Genomic DNA, 24,517 nt, shown 5'->3' on the forward strand with positions numbered 1-24,517 from the left:
TTTCTGTTAGTTTTGGGAAGATGTGAATGTTGCAAACTGTTATGAGAGTTTCTGGATGTTTGAAATTGTGAATTACGTTTTTTATAAGATTTGTTATTTAAGTTACAACATTGAATGATGAATTTTATAGTATTGGTGCAGATTGAAATGTTTTCATATTGCACTGTTAGTTTTGCGAAGTTGTGCATTTTGCAATCTGTTATGAAAGTTTCTAGAAGTTATTTGCATGGTTTTGATATGTTATTTCTAATAAATGAAAATGACATGAGAGAACACATTAATTAACATTACTGGATATATGAAGTAATTTTACAGTATATCCTAAGAAGGTTTTTGACTTTTTTTTAAATTTTGTAGTTGGTTGAAACAGTTCTGAGTGTCATGCAATTTGAGACTGTCAGGGATAAATGATTCTTCATTAATCCTTATTTGTCTGTAAGTTTTTTTTTTTTGCTTTTTTATTTTATTAATTTAATCTTTTTATTTTTGCTGTTGAAATACTTGAGTACTCTTTAATGCGTTTTATTTATATGATACAGGTTTGTATGCATGATTACACTACGTATGCCGCCTTTGAGGCCCTCCCTCAGTTGTTTGGACCTCAGTTTGATACAATAAGATGACTTTTTGTTCCCATTTGCAAGAAAAATCACTAGGTTCTTTATGCAGTGGATGTTCCTGCCATGGAAATCCACTATTACACATCTGCTGGTGAAGATAGGGCTTATATGGAATTTCATTGGCACACTATCAGTTGGCTCAAGACTATTCTTGCATGGAGAACTTGTGAGTGTTTTTTATTTTATTATACTTTCTTCTTCTAAAATTTTACAGTATTGATGTACTAGTTTTCCTTTATTGTGGCAATTAACTGCAGGTTTAAGAATTAAAGTTTTATTAATTGCTGATATTAATTTACCTTTCAGCCAAACCTAACTGGGTAGATGTTCGTGTGGATTCTAAGGATTGCCCAAAACAAGGAGAGAATTCAAAGGATTGTGCTATCTTCCTGTTGCGTTTTGTGTACAATATTATCACAAACAGTCCTATGATTTTTACTCGGGTAAATAACTTGTAAGATTATTTTGTAATTCTTATTTGTAATAAATGCAATTTGTTTTGTTTCACTGTTTATTTTATTGTTATGCAGGATGATATCTCAAAAGAACGTGTGGTTCTTGTGACAAGGCTTCTTACTCATCCCAACAATGCACACCGGAAGTTTTTAGTCTGAATGTTGAATGGTATAGTTTTTTATTTTGTAGTGAATATTATTGTTTGTTTTGAACAGTTGTCGTGTGTGATGAATATTGTTTTGTTGAACATATGATGAATGGATATATAGTTTTAGATGTTTTATAGTATACATGGTATTATTTTATGGTTTAGAAGTAGAAAGTTTACAGTATTCATGATTCTTTGCATGTTGTTGTTTAAGCTGGATTGTTGTATTTTTTTTACATTTTATTTTATCATTTTCATATGTTTATTTTACAGTATTGAAATTTTATAGTTTTTACGTTTTGTTTTCACAATTTAACTTAATAATTTTACAGTATTGCAAATTTACATTTTTTAAATTGTAATTTTATAGTTTTTACGTTAAGTTTTCACAGTTTGCTAATTTTACATTGTTGTAAATTTATAGTTTATACTTTTTATTTTCATAGTTTATGTTTACAATTTTACAGTATTAAAAATTGACATTTTTTAGTTTTTATTTAATGTGCTAATTTTACAATTATGTAATTTTATATTTTTTACCTTTTGATTTCAAAGTTTATCTTGATATTTTTTACACTATTAAAAATTGTTATTTTATCGTTTTCATTTGTCTATTTTGCATGTCTGTAATTTTATAGTTTGTACATATTATTTTTATAGTTATAGTGCTCAATTTTACAGTATTCGCGTAAGTCGAAATAAAATATAATTTTGCCTTTTTTATCACGTTTTTTTGTCAGAATAACCACTAATAACTAACACTAACTGCCAATAAATTCCTGTAACTGCAATTTCCGAAAGTATTTTTTTTGTCCTGTTGTGCAAGTTGCAATCTTTTTTCTAACTATCTTGGGACCACTTTAAATAGTTGCTGGATGTTGTATGATTAACTGATATATTTTATATGATATATTGTATACTTATACAACATGTAGAAGTAATTTTACAGTATTCGCGTAAGTCAATTATGTGGACAAATAGTGGACAAAACTCTATGGACAATTAGACGCTTTCAATATTAAAAGGAGTGTACAAAAAGGTGTTTCACAGAACATAATACAATTAAAGGTGTTTCACAAATTAAATATCTAAATGGTGCAGAATTTTTTAGATCAAGTGATTTTCTACCTATCTGAAAAAATAGTAAAAAATTTTCAAAAAATGAAAAATTTGGTCTCCAAACACATATTAATATGGAGAACAAGATAAACTGTTCGGATCGACAGTTAGAATTTTGAAAACTCAAATATTGAGCCGTAGCACTGTAGCCCTCTATGCAACCCATAACACCTAGCCTTACTCATTAAATGATAAAAGATTCATCAATTACTTTTTTTATGTAAAAGATGCATCAATTACAACGTCTCATTGTATCTGTACTCAAAAATAAAATAAAAATTTGTGTGCACGCTCAATATGTGCATTGAATGGTGTGCCTTCTCAATCTGCAAACCGATGGAAATAAATCTACTGTGATTCTAAAGGGATCGCAGGACCCTGTGATTCAAAATCTAACCTTTCACTTTTTGGAATGCACAAATTTCAACAACACTTATTTTTTTATGCACGAATCTTTAGATAGATAAATGGATGGATTTGAGATTCTGCGAATCACAGCAAATTTATTTTCGCGAACCGATTAGGATCCCTGCGTGCTTCTAGTCCGCGTGGGTGGTAGGAAACGAGAAATGGACAAACGGTGATAATCAATTAATTTTGATTTAGTAGGTTGGTAACAAAAAAAATTCGGCTTCCTTAATTGGCAAGGAAATCAAGAGGGACATGTGAGCCCCGGAGGCTCAGTTGAATCAATAACTTTACAAATAACTTTACAAGCAAATACAATTGAGAATAATTTATAAGTAACTCGAGCATAAGATGGATCCTTGGGCGTATTTGCTTTACTGTCAGGTTTTTATTATAAGATGGATGGGCAAAGTTTGCTTTTATAATTTAACTTAGTGTGCATAAACTCGAGAAGGCTCAGTTGATTTACCAATAATAATCGTTTAAAAATTTGTAAATTCTGCTATGGACTGAAATTTAATTCAGCGTCGATCTAATCAGTGGTTGTAATTTTAAGTTTTTAGCACTCCTCAAGCATGAATTATGTTTTTAGATCCTCTGCTGTAACAAAAAGGAAGGTGATGCCACTTATTAGAGAACAAATCTGCATTGCTAATAGCCATTAGCCAGCCGTCCGATATCTTTTTCTTAACTTCATTGGACAAACGAATTATTTCGTGCGTGTTAGATGCATAGCTGGTTACAGTAAGAGACAATTTACCTTTACCCTTAAAACAAATTCACAAGTCTTTGTCGGAGTTAATGCATTCTTGTCTTAATTGGGTATTAATTATGTTTCATTTTATTAAACTGGGCATAGTAAAGTTTTTTTACTGTTCTGTATTACATCTAATTCCTGCTGGTAGAAGTTAAATGACCCTTCTTAGCTAGTTATTCTTGAAACTGGAAAGATACTGGCATGTAATTTCAATATGTATTTTCATGTGAAATTTAGTGACAGTAATACTTGAATTGTTTAAATGAGGACTAATTAATTTTTTAAATTCAATTAATTAAGGCTTTAAGAGCATTTTGATAGGTTCTCAAATGTAATAGTTTTCATTTCCGAATATGAAATTAAAAATGCAGTCTTTTCATATGATCAATCAGGGGCTCCTGGCCCTGATGGCATTCCTTTTAGTTTCTACCAACATTTTTGGGAAGTTGTGAAAGAGGATTTACATACACTAGTTGCTGGATTTTTTGATAACACACTATCGGCTGAATACCTAAATATGGCTGTAGTTTGCTTAATTCTTAAAGACAAGGATGTCCAAACCATTAAACAATATCGGCCTATCAGTCTGGTTAATTGTAGCATGAAAATCATTACTAAAATGCTTACTTTGCGATTAGAAAATGTTATGGATAGACTTACCGATATTACACGAGCTGCTTTTGTCAAAGATAGATTTATCTTAGATAATGTAGTTTTAGGGCAGGAACTGTTGCATTATTGTAAGAAAAATAATAAGCAAGGTGTAGTTATTAAGATTGATTTAGAGAAAGCTTACGATAAGGTAAATTGGCAATTTGTACTTGATGTGTTACGTACTCGCAGGTTGAGTCCTCAATGAATATCTTGGATTCATATACTAATGACTAGTAGTAGTACTTGTATTAATGTTAATGGGGTATTGTCTCCTTATTTCACTTGTAAGAGGAGTTTGCGATAGGGAGACCCCCTGCCCCCCTTTTTATTTCTATTGGTAGGCGATGTTTTGTGTAAAATGTTCAATAGGGGAAGAGCAGCTGGGTTGCTTCACGGGCTGGGACCTACTTTAGATAATGGTAGTAAAGTCACCAACTGCTATTATGCCGACGATTCCATTTTATTTCTCAACCCTGCTCATGAAAATGTAGATTATGCCTTATGGACAATGTTAAGCTTTGAAGCTCTATCTGTTGGGGTTTCGGGGTGCTATAACCAAAAACTCGTTTAGGCTTAAGTTGCGGAATGACCGTAGAACAAAAATTTCTACGGCCAACTTAAGCTCAGGATTAAACGGGGTATGTCAGGAAACTTTCCAAGGCGGTCCACCTTCAGTATTTCTTTGGCATCAAAACCCAATTTAATCCTTTTTACAGATCTACTCCATGATTGATTTCTAAAACTTTAATCTACTTACCAATTAAATAGATTAATATAGCATATTTATACCTTGTTTCCAAATCACAGTTGGAATGCAGACCGAGCGAGTAGAGCCTCACCAGGGAAGGAATCGACTCGGAGTATCACACGTGTGATACCTCTATCGGTTATCCACCAGGACTAACCGGAGAGCGGTTTATTTCTTCTGCCAGAAATACCGTAAACCGTGGAATTCTGCAAAAACACTATTCACGGGAAAAAGACGAAAACCCGTAAACACGAATTTTCGGTTGCTCAGTTTCATCAATATGCAAAACTGACATACTGCGAAATTCGGTAAAACACTATTCATCGATCCCGTAAATATACTTCACAACAACTCGCAAGATTATACGTCAACTACGTATAACTTTCTTTTCTTAACCGAAACACTATTTGGGAGAGAAACCGAGAAAGAGAGAAAATACCGATCCGTTTCGACACGAAACGGTATGAGTGAATTAGCGATTTTTCTCTCTACCCCTCCACCCCTATTTATAGGGTTTAGGGTCGGTTGCCAAAAGACCAAAATGCCCTCCAAGTTCGACCAATTTACAAGATATGCCATTGAATGGATAAGGATGACATGTCATGTGGATAAGATCGATGACGTGTCATCTGGATAGGATCGATGACATGTCATGCAGATAAGGACGAATCTAAAAAGACCCGAATGCCCTCGGCCCGAACACAAATAATGCTCGTATAATTATTCTGAACAATTATATATATTTTTCTTGCGGTTGTTTGTTTCGGTATCGATGACGTGTCATCTGGATAGGATCGATGACATGTCATGCGGATAAGAACGAATCTGAAAAGACCCGAATGCCCTCGGCCCGAATACAAATAATATTCGTATAATTATTCTGAACAATTATATATATTTTTCTTGCGGTTGTTTGTTTCGGTAATTTATACAATGTGTCCTGCACATTTATAAATTAACCGGTTAACTTTTATACAACGTGTCACGCACGTTTATAAATTAACCAATGTTTTTGCTTGTTATTTTTACATAACCTTTATAATTTAATTATAACACGTATAATTAATTATAACCATCTTACTATTGATCATAACCAATTTATAATCAATCACAATAAGATTCTCCGATTAACTCCTATATGGTGTGACCCAATAGGATCTGTGTTATGTTGGTAAACAGAGTTAAAACTGTTTTAACTTCTATAATCATGAGCGGCATCTAGCAACACATCATGACCATCCAATTACACAGATGATGCTGTACAGTACAATATCACGATCCAGTAAACAATTTACTTGTGTCTGTTCTTCTGTCTCATAGCTATCAGATTAGTTTCAAGGTAAATGTGTGTCATCCTTGCTAACTGAATCTTTTCTTGATCTTGAGCAGATTATCAAATATAATTACTCTTGTAATTATACTGCTAGCAGATAATCTTACTCTATCAAGGGGCCCAGTGATGCTATAGCTCGTATAGAGATACGAGGGACAAATAATATTCTTGGTAAACCATCACTACCTCAGCTAACATGTATACCGAAGAGCTACCGTTATAACTGCATTTTACCGACAGCGTTTGATAACAATCACACATATACATTTCTTAGTAGGAAAGATGAATACCTTATACTGTAGAACTTGACACTGAATGAAAACATAAATGACACGAACACAATTCTATTTAATGTTTCATTCGGGGTCTGTCAAATACCATGTTCCTAGAACATGTATCTATGTGATTAAAATGACATCTCGTGTCAGGTGGTTTGTAAAACTTAACCATCTTTTAATCCACATACTAACCTTATCGCGGTAATTAGTGTTCCTGCTAATTTTCTTGGTCAGTAACTTTTTAAGAGTATATATTATCTATATTATGGAGTTTCACAATTTCAGTCATGAACTCGAAATGATCCATAAATTCAATAATACTCAAGGCAACAAAATGATATTAATCATCCAATTCATGAACAAAGCTTTATGATAAATTATCGTATTATTGACTTCTAGATTATTACACTAACACTATCAGGTATAAAAGTTGATTTTCAAAAAACTGAACTAATTCCACTCCAATTGTCTATATCCGATGGACAAAAATTAGCTTCTATTTTTTGGTGTAAGGTGTCTAATCTACCCCTTAAGTATTTAGGGGTGCCTCTCAGTGATCAGCAACTTAGTATCTCAGATTGGGGGTTTGTAATTGATAAGATCAATGAAAAACTGCAAGGATAGGTGGGTAATTTGCTGTCAATAGGGAGACAGCTGACTTTACTAAATTCAGTTTTAACAACAGTCCCCCTCTATATGTTGTCTCTCTACAAGGTACCTGCTACAATAATTAAGCAAATTGATCAAGTACGACGTAGATTTTTGTGGCAAGGTAACTCAGGTCCTAGAAAAAAAATATTCCTTAATTAAGTGGGTCACTGTTTGTTCTCCAAAAGAATATGGGGGTAAAAAAACTTACTCTTATGAATGGCGCCTTCCTTGTCAAATGGTGGTGGAAATGGAAGCATCCCTAATATTCAGGGTTGTGGAAACAAATAATTCAATTAAAATACAATACACACACTCCTTTAGCTCAAATGTCTCCTTTTTGGAGAGAGATAATGAAATTCCAAACACTATGTGAACTAAGTTGTTCTTATCAACTTGGTTGTGGGATTGAGATTAGATTTTGGTTGGATATTTGGCCTTCCAATTGATTCTTTAGCTATTTTTTTTAAGTGTATTTCCTTATGATATTTGGCATCCCCAATACTACATTTCCTTGTGTTTTTGAAGTGTGCACTAACCCCTTTATTTCTATACATGTTGTTTTTTGCATATAGAGGAACTAATATCAGATTTAACATGATTTTACATGGCATTTTGCTTGCTTAATGGCAAGAGATTCTTAAGATCATTCATGCATACACACCCATCAATTCTCCTGATCTCCCTTTGTGGAGATGGGACACAAAATTTCTGTTTTCTACTTGTTCTTTATATAATTTCCTAGCATTTGGGGGGTGGGTATAAAAGAGGCAATGGCTTGGTGGCAGGTTCCAGTACCTCATAAAGTCAAAATATTTATGTGGTTGTTTTTTCACAATAAAATTTTGACCAAAGCTGTATTAAGCCGAAGAGGTTGGAAAGGCCCAATAGAGTGTTTATTTTGTAGCAATGTGGGAACAAGAGAAACTGCAGTACATTTGTTTGCATTGTCCATATATTTCTCAAGTTTGGTTTTGGATGGGTAATTTTCAACAGTTGTCTTGCTCATGGTCCTCTTTGAAAGATATTCTTACCCATGCTATGCTCTTGCCTTTGTCTCAAAGGCAAGCTATGCTAATAGCTGTTAGTGCTATTTGCTGGTGTATTTGAAAATGTAGAAATACGTTGTGTTTTGAAGATAAACCCCTTCCTTCCATTAGACATATTACCTTACTAACTTGCTCTATGTTGGACTATTGGATAGGGAATAAAAGGTGCAAAGTGAAGCAGCAGTTAGCACAATTGGTTCCCTGCTGATTTGGATATGATTCCCCTTCAGACGCTATCGCCCAGCCCTATAGGCTTGCTTCCCAGTGCTACTAGTACTAGCTTCATTCGGGCTCCATTGCTGCTTGAGGGATTTTAAAACAAAGATGGACCTTCCCACTGTTTTACTGTTACTCTTATGAATTGTTTTTAGTTTGGTGAGACATGCCCAGTCTGATATTGGCTGACTCATTATACTAATCTGATGGTACTGATGCTTGTTTCAATTTGTAGGAGTAAGAGATTTTATGTTTTGGTACTGAATTTTGATGCTAGTGACTGATGCATGTTTCAGTCAGTCGGTAGTAGTACTTGTAAGTTTTTCCTTTTTTTTTTATAAATGGATGGCTTTGTGCCTCTTTTTTAAAAAAAAAAGGTTCTCAAATGTATGAATTGTTTGAATTGTTGAATTTTTTTATTTGCAACTATTTATGTTTGTCTATTTCTTGAAAAATTTCCGACCTCCCAACTGGATGCACATGTTTACCATCTATGAAAAAATTACAGAGAAATTTTTATACAAGAGATTTCTGGAAGAAGAGAAGAATCAACAAAAAAATAACGCGAGAGGTCCCACTGAGGCACTGACTGGAGCATTCACACTTTCAAAGGCAAAAAGACAAAATAAAAGCTGTTTCTAGAACAAAAGCCCATTTTGAGAACCGGCCCAAAAGAACCGTGCAAAGGAGTTCCAAAGCAACACGTTAGCCCAAAATATGGCTTAGGGTTTTGCTTCACGAGCAAGAGTCCCAGAGGGGATGGCTTTCATTAAAGAAAAATACCCGAGATATTTTAAACAAATGTGAATATGCGATATGCGGTGCAGATGGAGCGAAGCCGTGGTGCTATTTGAATCACCGCTTTTCGATCTCCCAAAACCCTCTCTTTCTGTTTCCTGTCCCGTGGCGGCTCTCTCGATTACACCCAATTTTTCTCTCTCCTAGGGTTTCTGTATCTGCTCCGCCCTTATTCCCTTACTCCGTTACCCACGGTTAGGGTTTTTTGGATCCATCTTCTGCCTATCATAGTAGATCGCCGCTCTCCTGATCCATGGCGACTGTGTCTCCTGCTCCAGCTGATCGTATCCTTCGCTATTTTTTTTATCTGTGGAATTCAATTTTAATTTGCGCGTTTGTGATTTCAGGGATTTTAAGTATCTCTGGTTTGGTTTTTTTTTTTTCGGGATTTAAGCAGGGTTTTATGGTGGTTTATGTATTCCAATAAACAGAATTCTACTTGTCTACGCCTTTAATATTGATCTCGCTGTCTTATAATTTACTGGTAGTGATAAGGCTTGCGTTCTATTTGCTTTTTCAGCAAGTTATACCCAAGTCCTTTCCGTTTTTATAGATTGCTTGTACGAACTTTTTTTTGCACGACGTTATCACTTCGGCATGTAAAATTTCATTTGATTTACTGTTGTGCTAATTTTTATTCTGATTCTGATTTGTATTAGTTGGATAGCCTTTTGTTTATTCCTTAATCAGCAAATTACAGAAGCGTCGGATTTGTTGCAAAAACTTTCGCTAGACTCTCAGCCTAAGAAGGATGATGCTGTTGAGGCCACCAAGAAGGTAAATAATTTTACTACTGAATTTCTTGTGACTTCTTGTGACTAACAAGTCACATATTGACCTTTGTAATTGCTAATTATTTTTTGTTTCTAAATCCAGTCTTCAGTTCCTTATGGATCTGCGAATGGTGGGGACACACAAACTGTGCCTGTTGCAGACAGATCACTGACTCCTCTCATTCCGGAATACATGGATCCGAGCATGTGCTTATTTCCTAATGCATATTCGGCTTATTACTATGGAGGTACCCAATAAAAGCTTCATTTTTCATCAACCTTTGTCAAATTTTTCAATCCAATCAAATTATTTTTTTGATATAGGGTATGATGGATCCATGGGCGAGTGGGACTCTAGGTATGCTAATCGTGATGGTGTGGAGGTGTCCCCGGTATATATTCGACATAATTCATCTAAAATTGCTCTAGTTATTAAAATTGTATTCTTGTACTGATACCAAGATTTTCTTAATTGTTCCAACAGGGAGTTTACGGAGATATGTATCATGGATATGGGTATGCCCCTTACGGGCCTTATCCTTCACCCGGTTCCCCAGTCCCAACTGTGGGCCATGACGGTCAGATGTATGCTCCGCAGCATTATCAGTACCCTACACCATTTTTCCAACCACCAACACCTACAACACCTAACAACCCATCAAACCATGTGCCAAATCAAACCATAGGAAACACCGGTTCCAAAGCTGACTTACCTAGCTCAATCACTGCTGACAAGCCTGTCGTCTCAATTGATGCTTCTAAACCTGCTTCAGATGGAGTTTCCAATGGAGGTATAAATGGTAATAGTGCCCCCTACACTCAGCTGAAGCAGAACCAACAAAGTGGGTCAGTTAATGCAAACGGGTCGTACAGGGGAGCGATGCAAAATGGGTATCAGGACATGCGTTATGGATTCAACGGGGTGCAATCTCCTATGCCTTGGTTCGACGGTTCATTGTACTCCAATGGGCAACATAGACCCAATACTAGCTCGGTTTCTTCTTCTGTATCTCATGCTTCCAATGGTGCATCTAGAAATCAGAACCAGCGCAGCTCCTCCCCACATCTTCTGGTATGGTCTTATAAAACTATATATCGAATCAAAAAGTAATTTTGAAAAATAAAATTCTTATTTGTTATTTTTTTTAATTCTTTAGGGAATGCAAAGACCTGCATCAGGAATGGGACCAACTGCACCAAACTTTTTGAACCGCATGTACCCGGACAGCCGGTTCTATGGGCAGTACAGCAATCCGTTGAAACCGGGTTTGGGTTTTGGGTCAAATGTTTACAACTCAAGAACAAATGGTCGTTGGGGCCTTGTCAATGACAAGTACAAGCCCAGAGGCCGTGGTGGGCCCATGCTTTACGGTTTCGGCAATGAAAGCCAAGATGGATTCAGCGAGCTTAACCGGGGGCCTAGATCGGGTGGGTTCAAGAGCCCAAAACCATTGGGACCCACCAACCCAATCACTCTTGCTGTCAAAGGACAGGCTCTTCCCACTCTGGGGAAACAAGATGCAAGTGCAGTCCCTGATAAGGAGCAGTACAACAAGGCAGATTTCCCTGTAACTTACACAGATGCAAAGTTTTTCATTATCAAGTCGTACAGTGAGGATGATGTGCACAAGAGTGTCAAATATAATGTGTGGGCTAGTACGCCTAATGGAAACAAGAAGCTTGATGCTGGGTATAGGGAAGCCCAGGAGAAAAGTGGTGGCTGCCCTGTATTTTTGTTCTTTTCGGTAAAATTCTATCCAATATTGCAATAGTTGATTATTTACTGGCTTATGACATTTTTAGTTGAACTATTATTAGCATGTTGGAATATGTTCTTCGTCTGGATTGGTGTTCATAATTATACTTCTATAACAACTAATTAATAATGGAGAGGCTGGATTTTCGTCTAGGTTGGTGATCATAATGGATCTCTGTTGGAACTTCATGTTGGAATTGAATTAAATGAGAACATTTTTTTTATCTTATCCAATGATATAGGTTAATACAAGCGGTCAATTTGTCGGGGTGGCTGAGATGATGGGACCGGTGGACTTTGAGAAGACAGTAGAATACTGGCAGCAGGACAAGTGGAATGGCTGCTTCCCTGTGAAGTGGCACATTGTGAAGGACGTGCCAAACAGCATGCTTAAGCACATCATTCTTGAAAACAATGACAACAAACCTGTGACTAACAGTCGTGACACCCAAGAGGTACTTAAAAAATGTTTTCATTTACTTTGTGTGGATGTGTTATGGCGATACCAAGTGAGAAACCTTGTATATAACTTCACTGGTTGAATAATTTTTAGGTAAAGCTTGAGCAAGGCCTTGAGATGATCAAGATTTTCAAGGATCATTTGAGCAAGACTTGTATTCTTGATGATTTCTTGTTCTATGAGAACCGCCAGAAGTTGATGCAGGAGAAGAAGGCAAAGCAACAACTTCAAAGCCAGGTATTATGATTGAATCTTCTTTTTTCTATGCTGTTATTATTGGTTACGAGATTACATAGTTAAAGAGTTTTTTAATAAACCTCAGGTCTGGGATGAGAAGAAAGACCCTTCAGGGGAGAAAGAGAATGAAGGAGCAGTTCCCAAGCCTAAAATACTGAAGCCATTAGTTTCTGTGCCAATCTCTACCAACAAAGAAGTGGTAGCCAATGGCAACGGTGTGACTGAGAATGGTGCAGCAGCTATTGTGGCTGATTCTGTGAAGATTCTCAAGCCACCTACTGACAAAAGAAATGCAAATGGTATAGTTACGAATGGTCTAGGGGAAGGCTGTTAGGTTTGGATGCCATGCTGCCTATAGCCTTGAATGCTTTAGGTTTTCAGAGAAATGCAAGGTTTCTATAGGCAAATCAGAAATATAGGAGGTTTATATGTGCTGTGGAGCGGGGATTTATGCAAAGTTTGATTAGGTCATAGTAACAGAGTTGGGTGTGTGGTGTGCGTGCGTTTGGGTTTATTTTAATCGAAGTTTGGGTTGAACCTCCAGTTTGTTAAATTAATGGGTTTTTGCCTGTTTGTGAGTGTGTATTAGTCTTTAAAGTAGATTGGCTGTGGGGCTTATAGTGAGTAATAGTCCTTTGTTCTGACAAGGTTGTTCTCTTTAATTATGTCATTTTCCTGTTTTCTTTGATGCACTTCATGGTTGCTGTAAATTTTAGGTCGTGTTTCAAACAATCAGAAACTGTCGCAGAGAATAATAATAGCAACTTGTGTACTTATACTGGAATATTTAGGAAGCAATAATCGTTTTGGTTGGTACAACATCGAATTTGAAAGTTTACGATCTATTAGCAGAGATTCCAATTTTGGCATTACATGGTACGGGTAAATCAGTTTTGAACACTCAAGCATCGCACAGGCGTAGTAGAAATTTGTTAAAAACTAGCTGCGATGCTCAAGTAATGGTGCAAGAATAATGCTGTGTAGGTCTAATTTAGCGGTGACTAGTGATAGAAGAGTGCTAATTTTGTGCTGTAGAAAGCACAAGTTTGATTTTCTAAGTTTGAATACATAAGCGGGGATTTATGCAAATTTGCAAAGTTGAGGCTTAGTTTAATATGTTTGAATTGTATGTAGTTTATAATAGTATTATTCCTTTCGGATCAGCTCAACTTTTATGTATTTAAACTCCTAACAACTAAGATTAGTAACGGCAGAGGAAGCAGCTGGAAAATCTTTATCGTGGTCAATTAATGTGCTCTTCAAGTAATTTGACCCAATAAAGAAAAATGAGTTGACTATATTTTGAACGAGCAGCTGGATTAGAAAGTTTTACAGCCTCCAACTTTTTTGGATTCTACCTAATATGTTTACATCAGAAATAGAGAAACTGCTCTGAAACGTAAATCAAACGTGATCTCCTGTACTTTTTCCAAAGCGAATCTCCTGTTTAGAAGAGGGGTGTGATGCCCATGAAATCAAAATCTGATTAATTAAAAAAATATATATATATATATTCAAATTGGCTGATTTGCTTATGGATTAGTCAACACAATATTCAATGTCCAAGTCGGATGACTGAGACGCCTAAATGGCCGGACTTCCTTTGTTTTCCCTGGACAAGTTATATGCTCGTCATCTTTGCCATTTAATTTACTATGCTAGACATTTCGTGAAGAAATGTGCAACAAATCTATTGAACCGTAAGGATTCTAGTATACATCTAATTGTCATTTTCATATTATATCCAACTCTTTTAGAATTATATATTTGACAAATATTATTCATATTAATGAAGTTGGAATGATTTGAAAGATATATTTTCATCAAATAATTTTAAAAAATTAACCACAAAATTTAATTCACTTTAAAATAAGTGACTAAACAAATATTAAATTAATTCACATTTAATACACCTTCTATCTAAATAATTGATAACACATCTACAATATTATTTTTTAATCTGAATAATATTTTTAAGATATATGTATCCGTTGAAAGAATTCGCGCTACTGGTTTAAAAAAGGAAAAAAAAATATTGTTTCTAACTATAGCTTGATAAACATTGTCATTCGCTATACAAAAGTTGCAACCAAACAACCATAAGAAACAACCATATGTTTGTTCCAAACTTTTCCTCCCCAAAAATCTAGCTTTTCACCTGGTCAAAAATCTGGTGCGTAACTTTTAATTTGTATATCCTTGACAGCTGCTGTGTGTGTATATATATAAACACTTTTATTGCATATATATACCAGATATTTAAATAGCGCGCTATAGCGATGCGTTTTCGGACCTTAAACGCTAAGCTATGGAATAAAAGTGCACTATTTCAATTACGACCGCTATAGTAGTAATAACGGTCTGCTATTTGTGCTGCACGCTATGCTACATAGGTTTTTATTTAAAGGTTCAAACTGAAAATTTATTTCAAGGATCAATGTTTTTCAAGATTCAAATTGCTTTTGTTTTTAAATAAAAAAAGATAAATAGTTTATGCTATGATGCTTGAGTTTCTTTTTAATAGAAAATGATAAATAGTTTATGTCATGATGTTTATGTTATTTTGAATAGAAAAAAATAGATAATTTACGGTATTATTAGAGTTATTTTGAATAGTAATTTGAATTTTGTACTGGTTCAATATGAATATTCTAATTCTTTAATAAAATTTGTATTACTTATTGCTCTATGAGATTTTAGATAATGTTGATAATTAGTAAAAATATAAAATATAATTTTTTAAACAAAAAACACTATATAAGATAGCTTTCGTTATAACTACGCTATTCGTAATAGCTATTTTTTTAGCCTTCCACGTCATCGCGATAATCACTATTTAGAACCTTCATATGTATGATATATACATATGGATGCGCAATACAACAATTTATTGGTGCCTTTTTGGGGTAAGTTTCTATACTGCACTATTGCAGTAGTAAAGACTAATCAAATGCATTTTTTTTTAATGTGGATAGAGTCCCAAACATACTGACAAAATTCCTAGCCAAATGTGGAATGTGCATCGAGTTCCAAAATCTTCGTTGTCAGAAATATTATTAGTTGAGTTACAAGATCTTCCATTTCTAACGAACTAGTGAGGTGGTGGTAGGATTGGCATTGATGAAGGGCTTCATACACTGTCAGTCATGGGCGAACTCAAGAAGGAATTGATGTAGACAAGTGTCTATCTCTGAATTTGAATTTTTATTTTTATCCAGTATTAATTGTTCAGTGTGTCTACCTCTGTAACGATGTAGTGTCTATCCCTGATCTGAGTTAATCTGATTCTTGAACTGATTCCTTCCATGCTTTGTTCGATTTTGCATATTTTCTTTTTGAGAAAAGGTAACGTCTCCGAGCTACAGTCCCCCAAAAATTCCCTCATATAAAAACCTTTTCTTTTTAGCTTAGTTCCGACGCGCTTTCAACCGCTGGTAACGGAAGAAGTACTTTTTCGGCCACGCGCTTTCAACTGCCATAACCAGCAACAACACGCTTTCAACTGCCATAATTTCAAGTACAATATGTATGTTCACAAAATAATATTTGTATGTTCACAGGATAATATGTGTATGTTCACAGGATAATATTTGTATGTTAATAGGATAATATGTGTATGTTCATAGGATAATATGTGTATGTTCACAAGATAATATTTGTATGTTCACAGGATAATATGTGTATGTTCACAAAAGGTGGTCCCCAGTTTAACTGCCGATTGTACTTTGTTCGTTGACCACGCGTTTTCATCTGGGACCACGCGGTTTCATCTGCAGAACATCCATTGAACTTGTTTATATGATTGTTTTCATAGTATTATTGGATCTAATAAATTTGTTTATAGGATTAGTGTAAAAAGTCCGGAGATTTTCGGAAGACTGAGAGCCGGGGACTGTTAGCTGCTTCCTTCGTTTTTTTATGACTGTGATGCTATATTTCGTAAATATAAAGCGGGAGAAGAAGAGAACAATAAATGTTTGACGATGAAATCTATTACTACAATTTTAAGGAAATGGATTGGCGTAACTTTTTGAACATTTTATTATTTAATACATATATTTTGATTAAATTTTTATCTAAGTTTTAATTTCAATTTGCTAAGAAGAGTTCTACTTTAAACTGTGCCAAACAAATTTTTAATTAGCAAAGAAAAAATATTTCAATACGGTTCAATCGATTTTATGATTATAATATATTTTTAATAAACATAGTTATAGGAATTGAGTTGCAATTGTGTACCCAATAAGTTAATTTTAATGAGTTTGAATTCGATTAGCTGTTAAATTTAATTAGTGCTTTACTTTTGACAGAAATTCTGGATCCGCCATTGCTGTCAGTAGATGCTGTATTTCCATTGGAGATTGAGTCGGATTCCTTGGGACAAAAATGGGAAAACAGGTAATTCCAGCTGTTGCTCAGGTTTGTTCTTTGATCTCATTCGTAGCGAATCTCTCGGTTGCCGAAATAGTTGGACTTTACCGACAAATATTTGCAGAGCAATTGTATCTCTTTCAACTATGCCCTAATTTTTGTGTTTCTTCTCCTACGTTACAAACGAAAAAAAATTGGGATTTACCATCCTTATAGGGAAAATTTGGTTAGATTCATTTATTGTGAGAAATTTAATTTAATAATCGTTAGATATATCATCACTAAATTCAATAAAATTTTGTTATCGAAAAAATATATCTTCAACTGTGGTCTATTTCGAGGAAAAGGGTTACTGACAGATCTGTACCAGTATGAAATGTGAACATAGTAAAAAATTGAGCTGCTTGTTGTGTTTCCCCATTTCCTTGTGTGTAACCATTTTCTACAAGCTTGAGAGCTGCACCTACTGTTAGAGAGAGAGCAGAGAAAGAAAAGCAAAGAAGAGAGTATAGAGGTTAAATATTGAGACCGGTACATGCTTGGCTAAGGTCTGTACTTGATCTGCGAGACTTCACCGCAGAATTGATGGCTGTTGAATCTGACTATGATAGTTGGTTTGTTGCTTCCTTCTTCGATTCTTTTTCTCCTATTCTAGTTTGACATCTCTTTTTCTAAATCCATTGATGGATTATTTAGTTTGTGCTGTGCATGGTTGAAAGAATAAAAACTTAATTATTCGTCAATTAAATAGTCACCAATTTGAGATCATTTTGTGTTTGTCCCCCTTGCCTTTAGTCACTGTTTCTTGCTGAAATTGGTGCTGGTACCAGTACTGGTACAGGACTGTTTTTCTGCTGTACACAAGCTGTCTGTGATATTAGTATATTACCAATACGGAGAGGGTGATTTTCTGGTAAACACCAGTTGAGTGGCTGGTGCAGGCTTGAGATGAGTTGGTACAGATCTGATCCTGTTTTGACTGGTTTAATAGATTCTTATCACAGGGAGAGTAAACAATTTCCCAAAAAAGTGAAAGTTATTTTTTTTTTCCCTACAAATATGCACACCTGGTAGTATATATTTTGAAGGTCAAATTAGAATGATTGGAGTGGCGACAGAGATTTTCACAGAGACCAAAAAGAGAGGAAAAAACACACAAAAAATTATATGATAGAAAATAACTGGTCTGACCTGACCCTCTTTCTTCAAAAAACAAATTAATAACAAACAAAACTTAACAGTTAAAAAAATTATAGGTTGAGACATCATAAATATGCATCTCCCTCCTATGACAATACAAAACAATATATGCAAATCCTTCACAACTCTCTTCTCTAATTTTATTATGTCGACCTCCATATCATAATAATTCACTAAAGTAAACTTAACAAAATGGTTTAGTTTATGTGAGCTTCATCAGAAATTTCTACTTGGCATCAGTTATCTGAGTGAGAGGCTGCTATTAGTGCTGCCCCAACACCAGATCCATCATTTGCATGTGTGATCACAACCGAATTCTTCATCTCTTCTCCAAGCAACTCTTTAAGAGTGTCATCAAGGCATTTACTAAAGATGGTGTAGTGCTCAAAAAGGCCTCCATCTATGGCAATAACTGTCCTCTGTTTGGGGTCGGTGTCACGCCCGATCTTTTTGATGATCCCATAAATTCCAGAAGCCGCTAGCCTGGCAGCTCGGTTGGCAACCATGTCACAGACATCCACCACAAACTTTCTAGTCTTAAGTGAGGTGTTATGTATACCCAAAACCTCCTTTAGCTTTGTCCCCACATCTTTGAGATCAGGAGACGAATCATGATGGATTTTCGACATTTGTGGTGTGCGTAGTATAAACGGAGTCTCGAGCTTAGGAGGAACAATATCTCCGAAAATGGGGTATTCTTGTGCAACCTTTAAAAGCACCCTTCGGACAACCTCTCCTAAATACATGCCAGAAACCAATTTCTCAAATATCTGTTCGCCGGGATTCAAGCTTTCAAAATCCATGGCCTCATCAAATTCGGTTATTGGGAGATGTGGCGACTTGAAATTCCCCCATTCCATGTTGATCACCATCTCTCCTGACTGGGGAAGATCACCATGCCATTTTGAGATCGTACTTGCACGTTCTACATAAGCAGCATTTGAACCGGTACCCAAAATAACGCCGGCCATTACATCGCTGTCATCGTACCTCCCACCCACTAATGTACCTACCGTGTCATTAACCAATGCTGTGACCTTCATGTCTAGTCCTTGTCTTTCCATGGCCTTGGTTAACTCTGCTACAACATCCTTACCTATAGCCTCCTCTATGGAAAACCCCTTTGTCCACTTGATAAGAGTACCTGAAGAGAGAGACAACTGTTTCACAGGAAATGAGAATGTGAAGCCGAGCTCTCTCTGCTTCCCCTTCGGTGGCTTGTGCTCCTCACTTTCCGAGGCAACAAATCTGGACAGAGCTTCTGCAATGAAGTCAAAGAGGTCCTGACACGAGCCGATCATGAGGTGAGGAGGAATCGAAACCTCAAGGTGGTCTTGGTCAACCACACGTCCTTTCTTCCCGCCTAGCTGGACACGTAAAACACGAAAGTTCGTCCCACCGAGATCCAGCGCGTAAAACATACCTTTCTCGTCCCCGGTCGGAAGTTTGTCGACATAGCTAAGAAGCATCTTGAGCTTGCTGCCTCCATCTGAGGCAAGGCCTGCGTGCATTTCGGTTTCCATTGCACTTGCGATTTGTTTCAATTTTTCCGTGGGTAATGCACATTTGGACTGTATTTCGGCAAACATCTCTTTTACCTTTCCCCATTTGATTCCCTTCGATCGCTTGCGAATGATCAATACTGCCACCATGCATGCCACCGCTGCGACTGTAACTGCTGTATAGACTGCCCTTTTTTCCATCTCTCCTTGGTATATAGTTCTTCTAATTCTTGTTACGTTTTTTTATATATGTTTATGGCATCAAAGCTAAAAAAAACATTATCTGTGTTTGATTTAACAATGAGGATAAGGTTTAAATAGAAATTAGAAGGGATGACTACAACTTCAGAATTCTGTACAGTTAAACATGAACAAACGAGCGGTTAAAAAAAGTTGTTCAGGATTTGCGGAGATAATCTGATTTGTTATCCGAGTCAAAAATAGAATTTAAAAAGGTTTGACAACCACGTGATCTCCTATTATGGGAGAAATAATTATACAACTTGATAATTTTAGTCTTGTACGGTTTAATCTTCATTTTCTGACAATTAAAAAAAAAAAGAACAGCGTATTATCCTTTGCTTTTTTATCCGTATCTAAAAGGTTACAGTGCTATGGCTGTTTTGTTTAATCTTCAGTGATACCTTACATACTGTCACAGAATCTCAACTATAAATTCTCCACAACTATGTGACAAGAAATAAAATTATAAGAAGATAGCATTATCTGGTCAAGACATTATAGAGCAATTGCATTTTTGGTTTAAATTAAATTAGTTAATTAGGGCTACTTCCAATTATATCTCTTCTTTATCTTATCATTTTTTTTTTTTTTTTTTTACTTTTTCTCTCATTATAAATATAGCATATTTGCTCAGTGAATTTTGTAAAGAAAGAGAAGATGGTCGATCCAAAACAAGTCCTTGTCACGCTTCGGTCCATAAATGGGCCTGTTTGGGCCTGATCCTAACACATATCATGAACCAAAATTATCAAAATTATGCTTGACAATTTGTCAAATTCTCTTTTCTTCTGCACACTACTTGGTCATCAAAATGAATACTATGACCCATAACAGAAGTTTATAGTTCATTGATTTTTCTATTTAGTCACCAAACAAATTATGATGTGTACTGGAAGGAATAGATGAAATAGGAGGCGGTCCGATGATCATCAGATCAAATTCAACATAATGTTCAGGTCAGAATTATTCTATTGACATCAAGATTCTCACGAAATTTTTTAAAATTCGTACGGATCAAGTGCACATTAATCTTGATTCGGATTGAACAGCTTGTTGGCTAAGTGTCGAACCGCCCCACTCTGTTTTTCTACTATACAACCAATACAGTTTTTCCAAACGAATGTGTTATTTTGAATAATAATTTTTTAATTAATATAAACACGGTAAATGTAACTGTTGATTTTGTTATTAATATAAATACGGTACGCATGTGAGTGTGTTGAGTATATTAAAGAAGCTTTTATAATCTTTCTTTCTAAAAACACAATGTCTTTAGTGTTTGTGAGGGGGGAGGGCAAAAAATCGGTTGTGCGAGGCATTCATGCGTGGAGGTTACCCCGCAGAAAACAGAGGCTACCACGCAAAAAATTGACGAAGCGGGGTGTCCATGCATAGGGGCAACCTTGCAGAAGCGGAGGCTTTCACGTATAAAATCAGTTGAGTGGGAGAAAGATCGATGGAGCGGGGCGCCCATGGATAGAAACTAATCGGACCAAACTCGTTTGATGACCAGTGTACGCCATTTGATTTTAATTTTTCACTTTGATTAACAGATATGATCGAATCCGAATTAAACCTACTTCGCCTGTCCAAATTAAATCCGAATTTCAATCCTTCCCGGTCTCTTTGTCACCACATTTTTTTTAGTTTTGAAGGAAAATGAGAAGCTCAAAAACATCCCGCCTCCAAAATGATATTTCCTCGTCCTCTGACGCTTGAATCCGTATCCTTTCAGGATACCTGATTAAATATGACTGAAACGGACGGTCCAGATTTACTCTCAGTCAGTGACCTTCTGTTTCAGTCAAATTCAGTCAGGTACATGGGAGGATACGGATTCCTGACGCTTCCTATATACCTTCTTTGTGGAATTTTTTTGATAAACCATAATTAAGAAAATAATTTTTACTGATCCAACATGATTGCTTTTTTTTTTTCAAAAACCAGAAGGACCGGAGGAGCCCTCCGGTCTCAAATTTTGCCTTTTCTCAAGACCGGAGGAGCCCTCCGGTCTTAACAATTTTTTAATTTTTCCTCACCTTTTTGACTGATAGTGGTGCGGCGGATCGTGCAGCGACTCATTTTTTTTTCTTTTTTTCACCTTTTTTTTTCTCACCAAAAAACAGAACAAAAGATATTGTTAGATGTAATTTAATATTATTATTTTTACATACACATAACAAAAGATATTGGAACTTATTTGATAGATTTAAATAATTTGAAAAATCATAACACATAATATTTTTACAAGTATTTTAAATTATCATGAAACAAACTCGAAATGATGCAACTTGGTTATGTGGACTTGGCAAATATAATGTAAATTATTCCTACAAATTCTAGTTTAATATTTAGTTTTTATATCGAAGTTGTTAAAAAAAAATGGAGATATTTATACCTTTCAATTTCATAGATAATTTAGTATGAAAATAATTTAATGAGAAGAATACAGGCGCACAGATTTAGGAGACGAGATAAGCAAATCATTCACCTCAACAAAAAAAAGAAAAAAAGATAAGCAAATCATCCTATTCTATTGGTCCATTTTTTATCAATTCAATCAATAACCTCCTGACGCGTATCAGCTAACGGAGGGGACCAAAGTTTGTTTTTTTCTTCTTCTTTTTTGAGAAAAGACAAACCTGAACTGATTCATTCAATTCCTTGCGACCACGTCAAAAAAAATTATTTAAGACCGACCGGCCATCCGGTCTTGGTTATTAATTTTTGGAGAGACCGGACCGGCCATCCGGTCTTAATTTGTTTAGGATTTTTTGGATCTTCTGTGAAACATGAATTGTAATGCAATTGTAGCGGAGAAAACCGATTAAAAGTTTGGGAGACCGGAGGGCTCCTCCGGTCTTGAGTAAAGAAAAATTTTAAGACCGGAGGGCTCCTCCGGTCCTTCTGGTTTTTGAAAAAAAAAAAAACAATCATGCTGGATCAGTAAAAAACATTTTCTTAATTATGGTTTATCAAAAAAATCCTTTGTTGTGCTCTCCCTCCTCAATCCTACCGGTCGTGTAATGTCTTAGAATTTAATTGTAATTATAATATATGAGAGATAAATAAGTAGTAATGGGTCTGGAATAATCAGTGTATGAGTGTATCAAGTCGAAAAAATTAGCTATATAGCTACAAATTAATATTCATTTAATTATTGTAATCAACATGATGTCTCTTGCATCAGATTACCCACATATTATCAAAATTCTCCAAAATCCCTCTAATTGCCATTTCCTTCCCGTGAAGAACATGGACAATTTGTGAGCTCGGTACCTCCATTTTTTATATAATAATGATATATTATATGTAAAAATAATATATCATTATTCCAAATAATTTTACATGTACAACTGAAGCATTCAAAATAATCTCATATACCTCTCTTTTTTGCCTCTATAATATCTTCATTTTTAAACTTTAGTAACTAAAATTTTTTAACTTAAATGTTAAAATAAAGTTGTTATGTATATCTATCCTATTTTCTCTGCACATTTAAAAAGATCATGATATCTTAATTTTGTTTTGATTATTATCGAGCTTGTAAATAAACTAATATGAATAATTTTTGAACGTTGAATTGATTTTTCAACTTACAGATTCATATAAAATAAAATAAAAAATGATAATATTTCACATGCATATAAACAATAATTTAAATCACTTCTAACTGTTATATTTTTGACAAATAAATTTTACATTTTTTGTTATTTAATAATAAAATCATATTAAAAACACAAAAAATGAAAACATCCGAACCATCTACTAAAATTATTCAAGATATCTTTCCGGATATGGTGTAAATAATTTCTAGATATTAATTTTTAACTTATTGATTAACATAAAAATAAGGGAAATTTTTTTTTATGCCACTCCAAAACATGGAATTTAGGAATTTGCCACCTCAAAACCTTAAATTAACTAATTGCCACTTCAAAATCATTATATTTAACAAATTGCCACAATTATACATATAATTTAGATATTTGATTAAATTTTTTTCTGAAAATTCAACAAATTTCAATAGTGACCAAAATACCCCGCTGAAGATGGGGATCTAAATGTGATTTTTCCGTAGTCTTCTGACAGCCCCTCTGAAATACAAGTAAACTATGAATACTCTCTGCCCGGGTTCAAATTTACCAGTTAGAACTGCTGTCTGCTCCTTGCCTGTTCGTGTACCGATTGGTACCGTTTGTTTCCTTGGAAACCTTTGTCAGTTTCCAATTTCTCCAAGTGTCTGTCTCTTGTGTATGCAGAGAGCTCTTTTACGCATCTCACCCAAAGACGTGTCCCAAACCGACTGAACCGTCTGATTCGGAGTCATAGAACACATTTAACATCGCAATTTCAGTTTCTTCTATGCATGACATCATGCATTAAAATGTTCTCCTTTAGCATAAAAAAAGATAAAAATTTAACCTTCATTAGAGATTTTCAACACAATATATGGCGCCAGACATCTTATGCTATTCATACCACCTCAGCCAAACTCAAATTTGTTTATCCATCCCTAACTGATAACATAGCTCCGCTTCTGATTTGAACCAAACTTTATTTATAATCAAAATTGTATAAGCTATTGACTATTTGAAGTTTTGCCATTAATTGACTTCTACCAAGTCATTTTCTTAAGTCAAAGTTGAATAAAAGTAAAACAACATTTCTCAACTTAATTATGCTTAATGCCTTGTCTTAATGTTTAATTAATTAAAACGAAATTAAAACGAAAGTATGGGA

At 35.0% G+C, this 24,517-nt stretch overlaps 1 protein-coding gene and 1 pseudogene across 2 annotated transcripts; one reads left to right on the plus strand and one right to left on the minus strand.

Moving 5' to 3' along the window:
- The first annotated feature begins 9,190 nt into the window (after window positions 1–9,190).
- Window positions 9,191–13,105, plus strand: LOC144550987 (YTH domain-containing protein ECT4-like). 2 transcript variants are annotated; one of them, XM_078298756.1, is made up of 9 exons: window positions 9,191–9,516; window positions 9,933–10,009; window positions 10,109–10,253; window positions 10,330–10,397; window positions 10,490–11,077; window positions 11,163–11,750; window positions 12,004–12,216; window positions 12,315–12,458; window positions 12,544–13,105. In XM_078298756.1, the coding sequence occupies exons 1-9, from the start codon at window positions 9,486–9,488 to the stop codon at window positions 12,790–12,792; spliced, it is 2,103 nt and encodes a 700-aa protein (XP_078154882.1). In that variant the 5' UTR covers window positions 9,191–9,485; the 3' UTR covers window positions 12,793–13,105. The 2 variants fall into 2 exon arrangements, with proteins under 2 accessions (XP_078154882.1, XP_078154883.1); XM_078298757.1 differs by having other exon boundaries at window positions 9,315–9,516; window positions 9,936–10,009.
- Window positions 13,106–18,175: 5,070 nt separating this feature from the next.
- LOC144550988 (hexokinase-2 pseudogene) lies at window positions 18,176–19,780 on the minus strand (annotated as a pseudogene).
- Between the last annotated feature and the right edge of the window lie 4,737 nt (window positions 19,781–24,517).

Source organism: Carex rostrata, chromosome 3 (genome assembly GCF_964058835.1).
Source record: "Carex rostrata chromosome 3, lpCarRost1.2, whole genome shotgun sequence".
In the NCBI taxonomy this organism is placed as follows: domain Eukaryota; kingdom Viridiplantae; phylum Streptophyta; class Magnoliopsida; order Poales; family Cyperaceae; genus Carex; species Carex rostrata.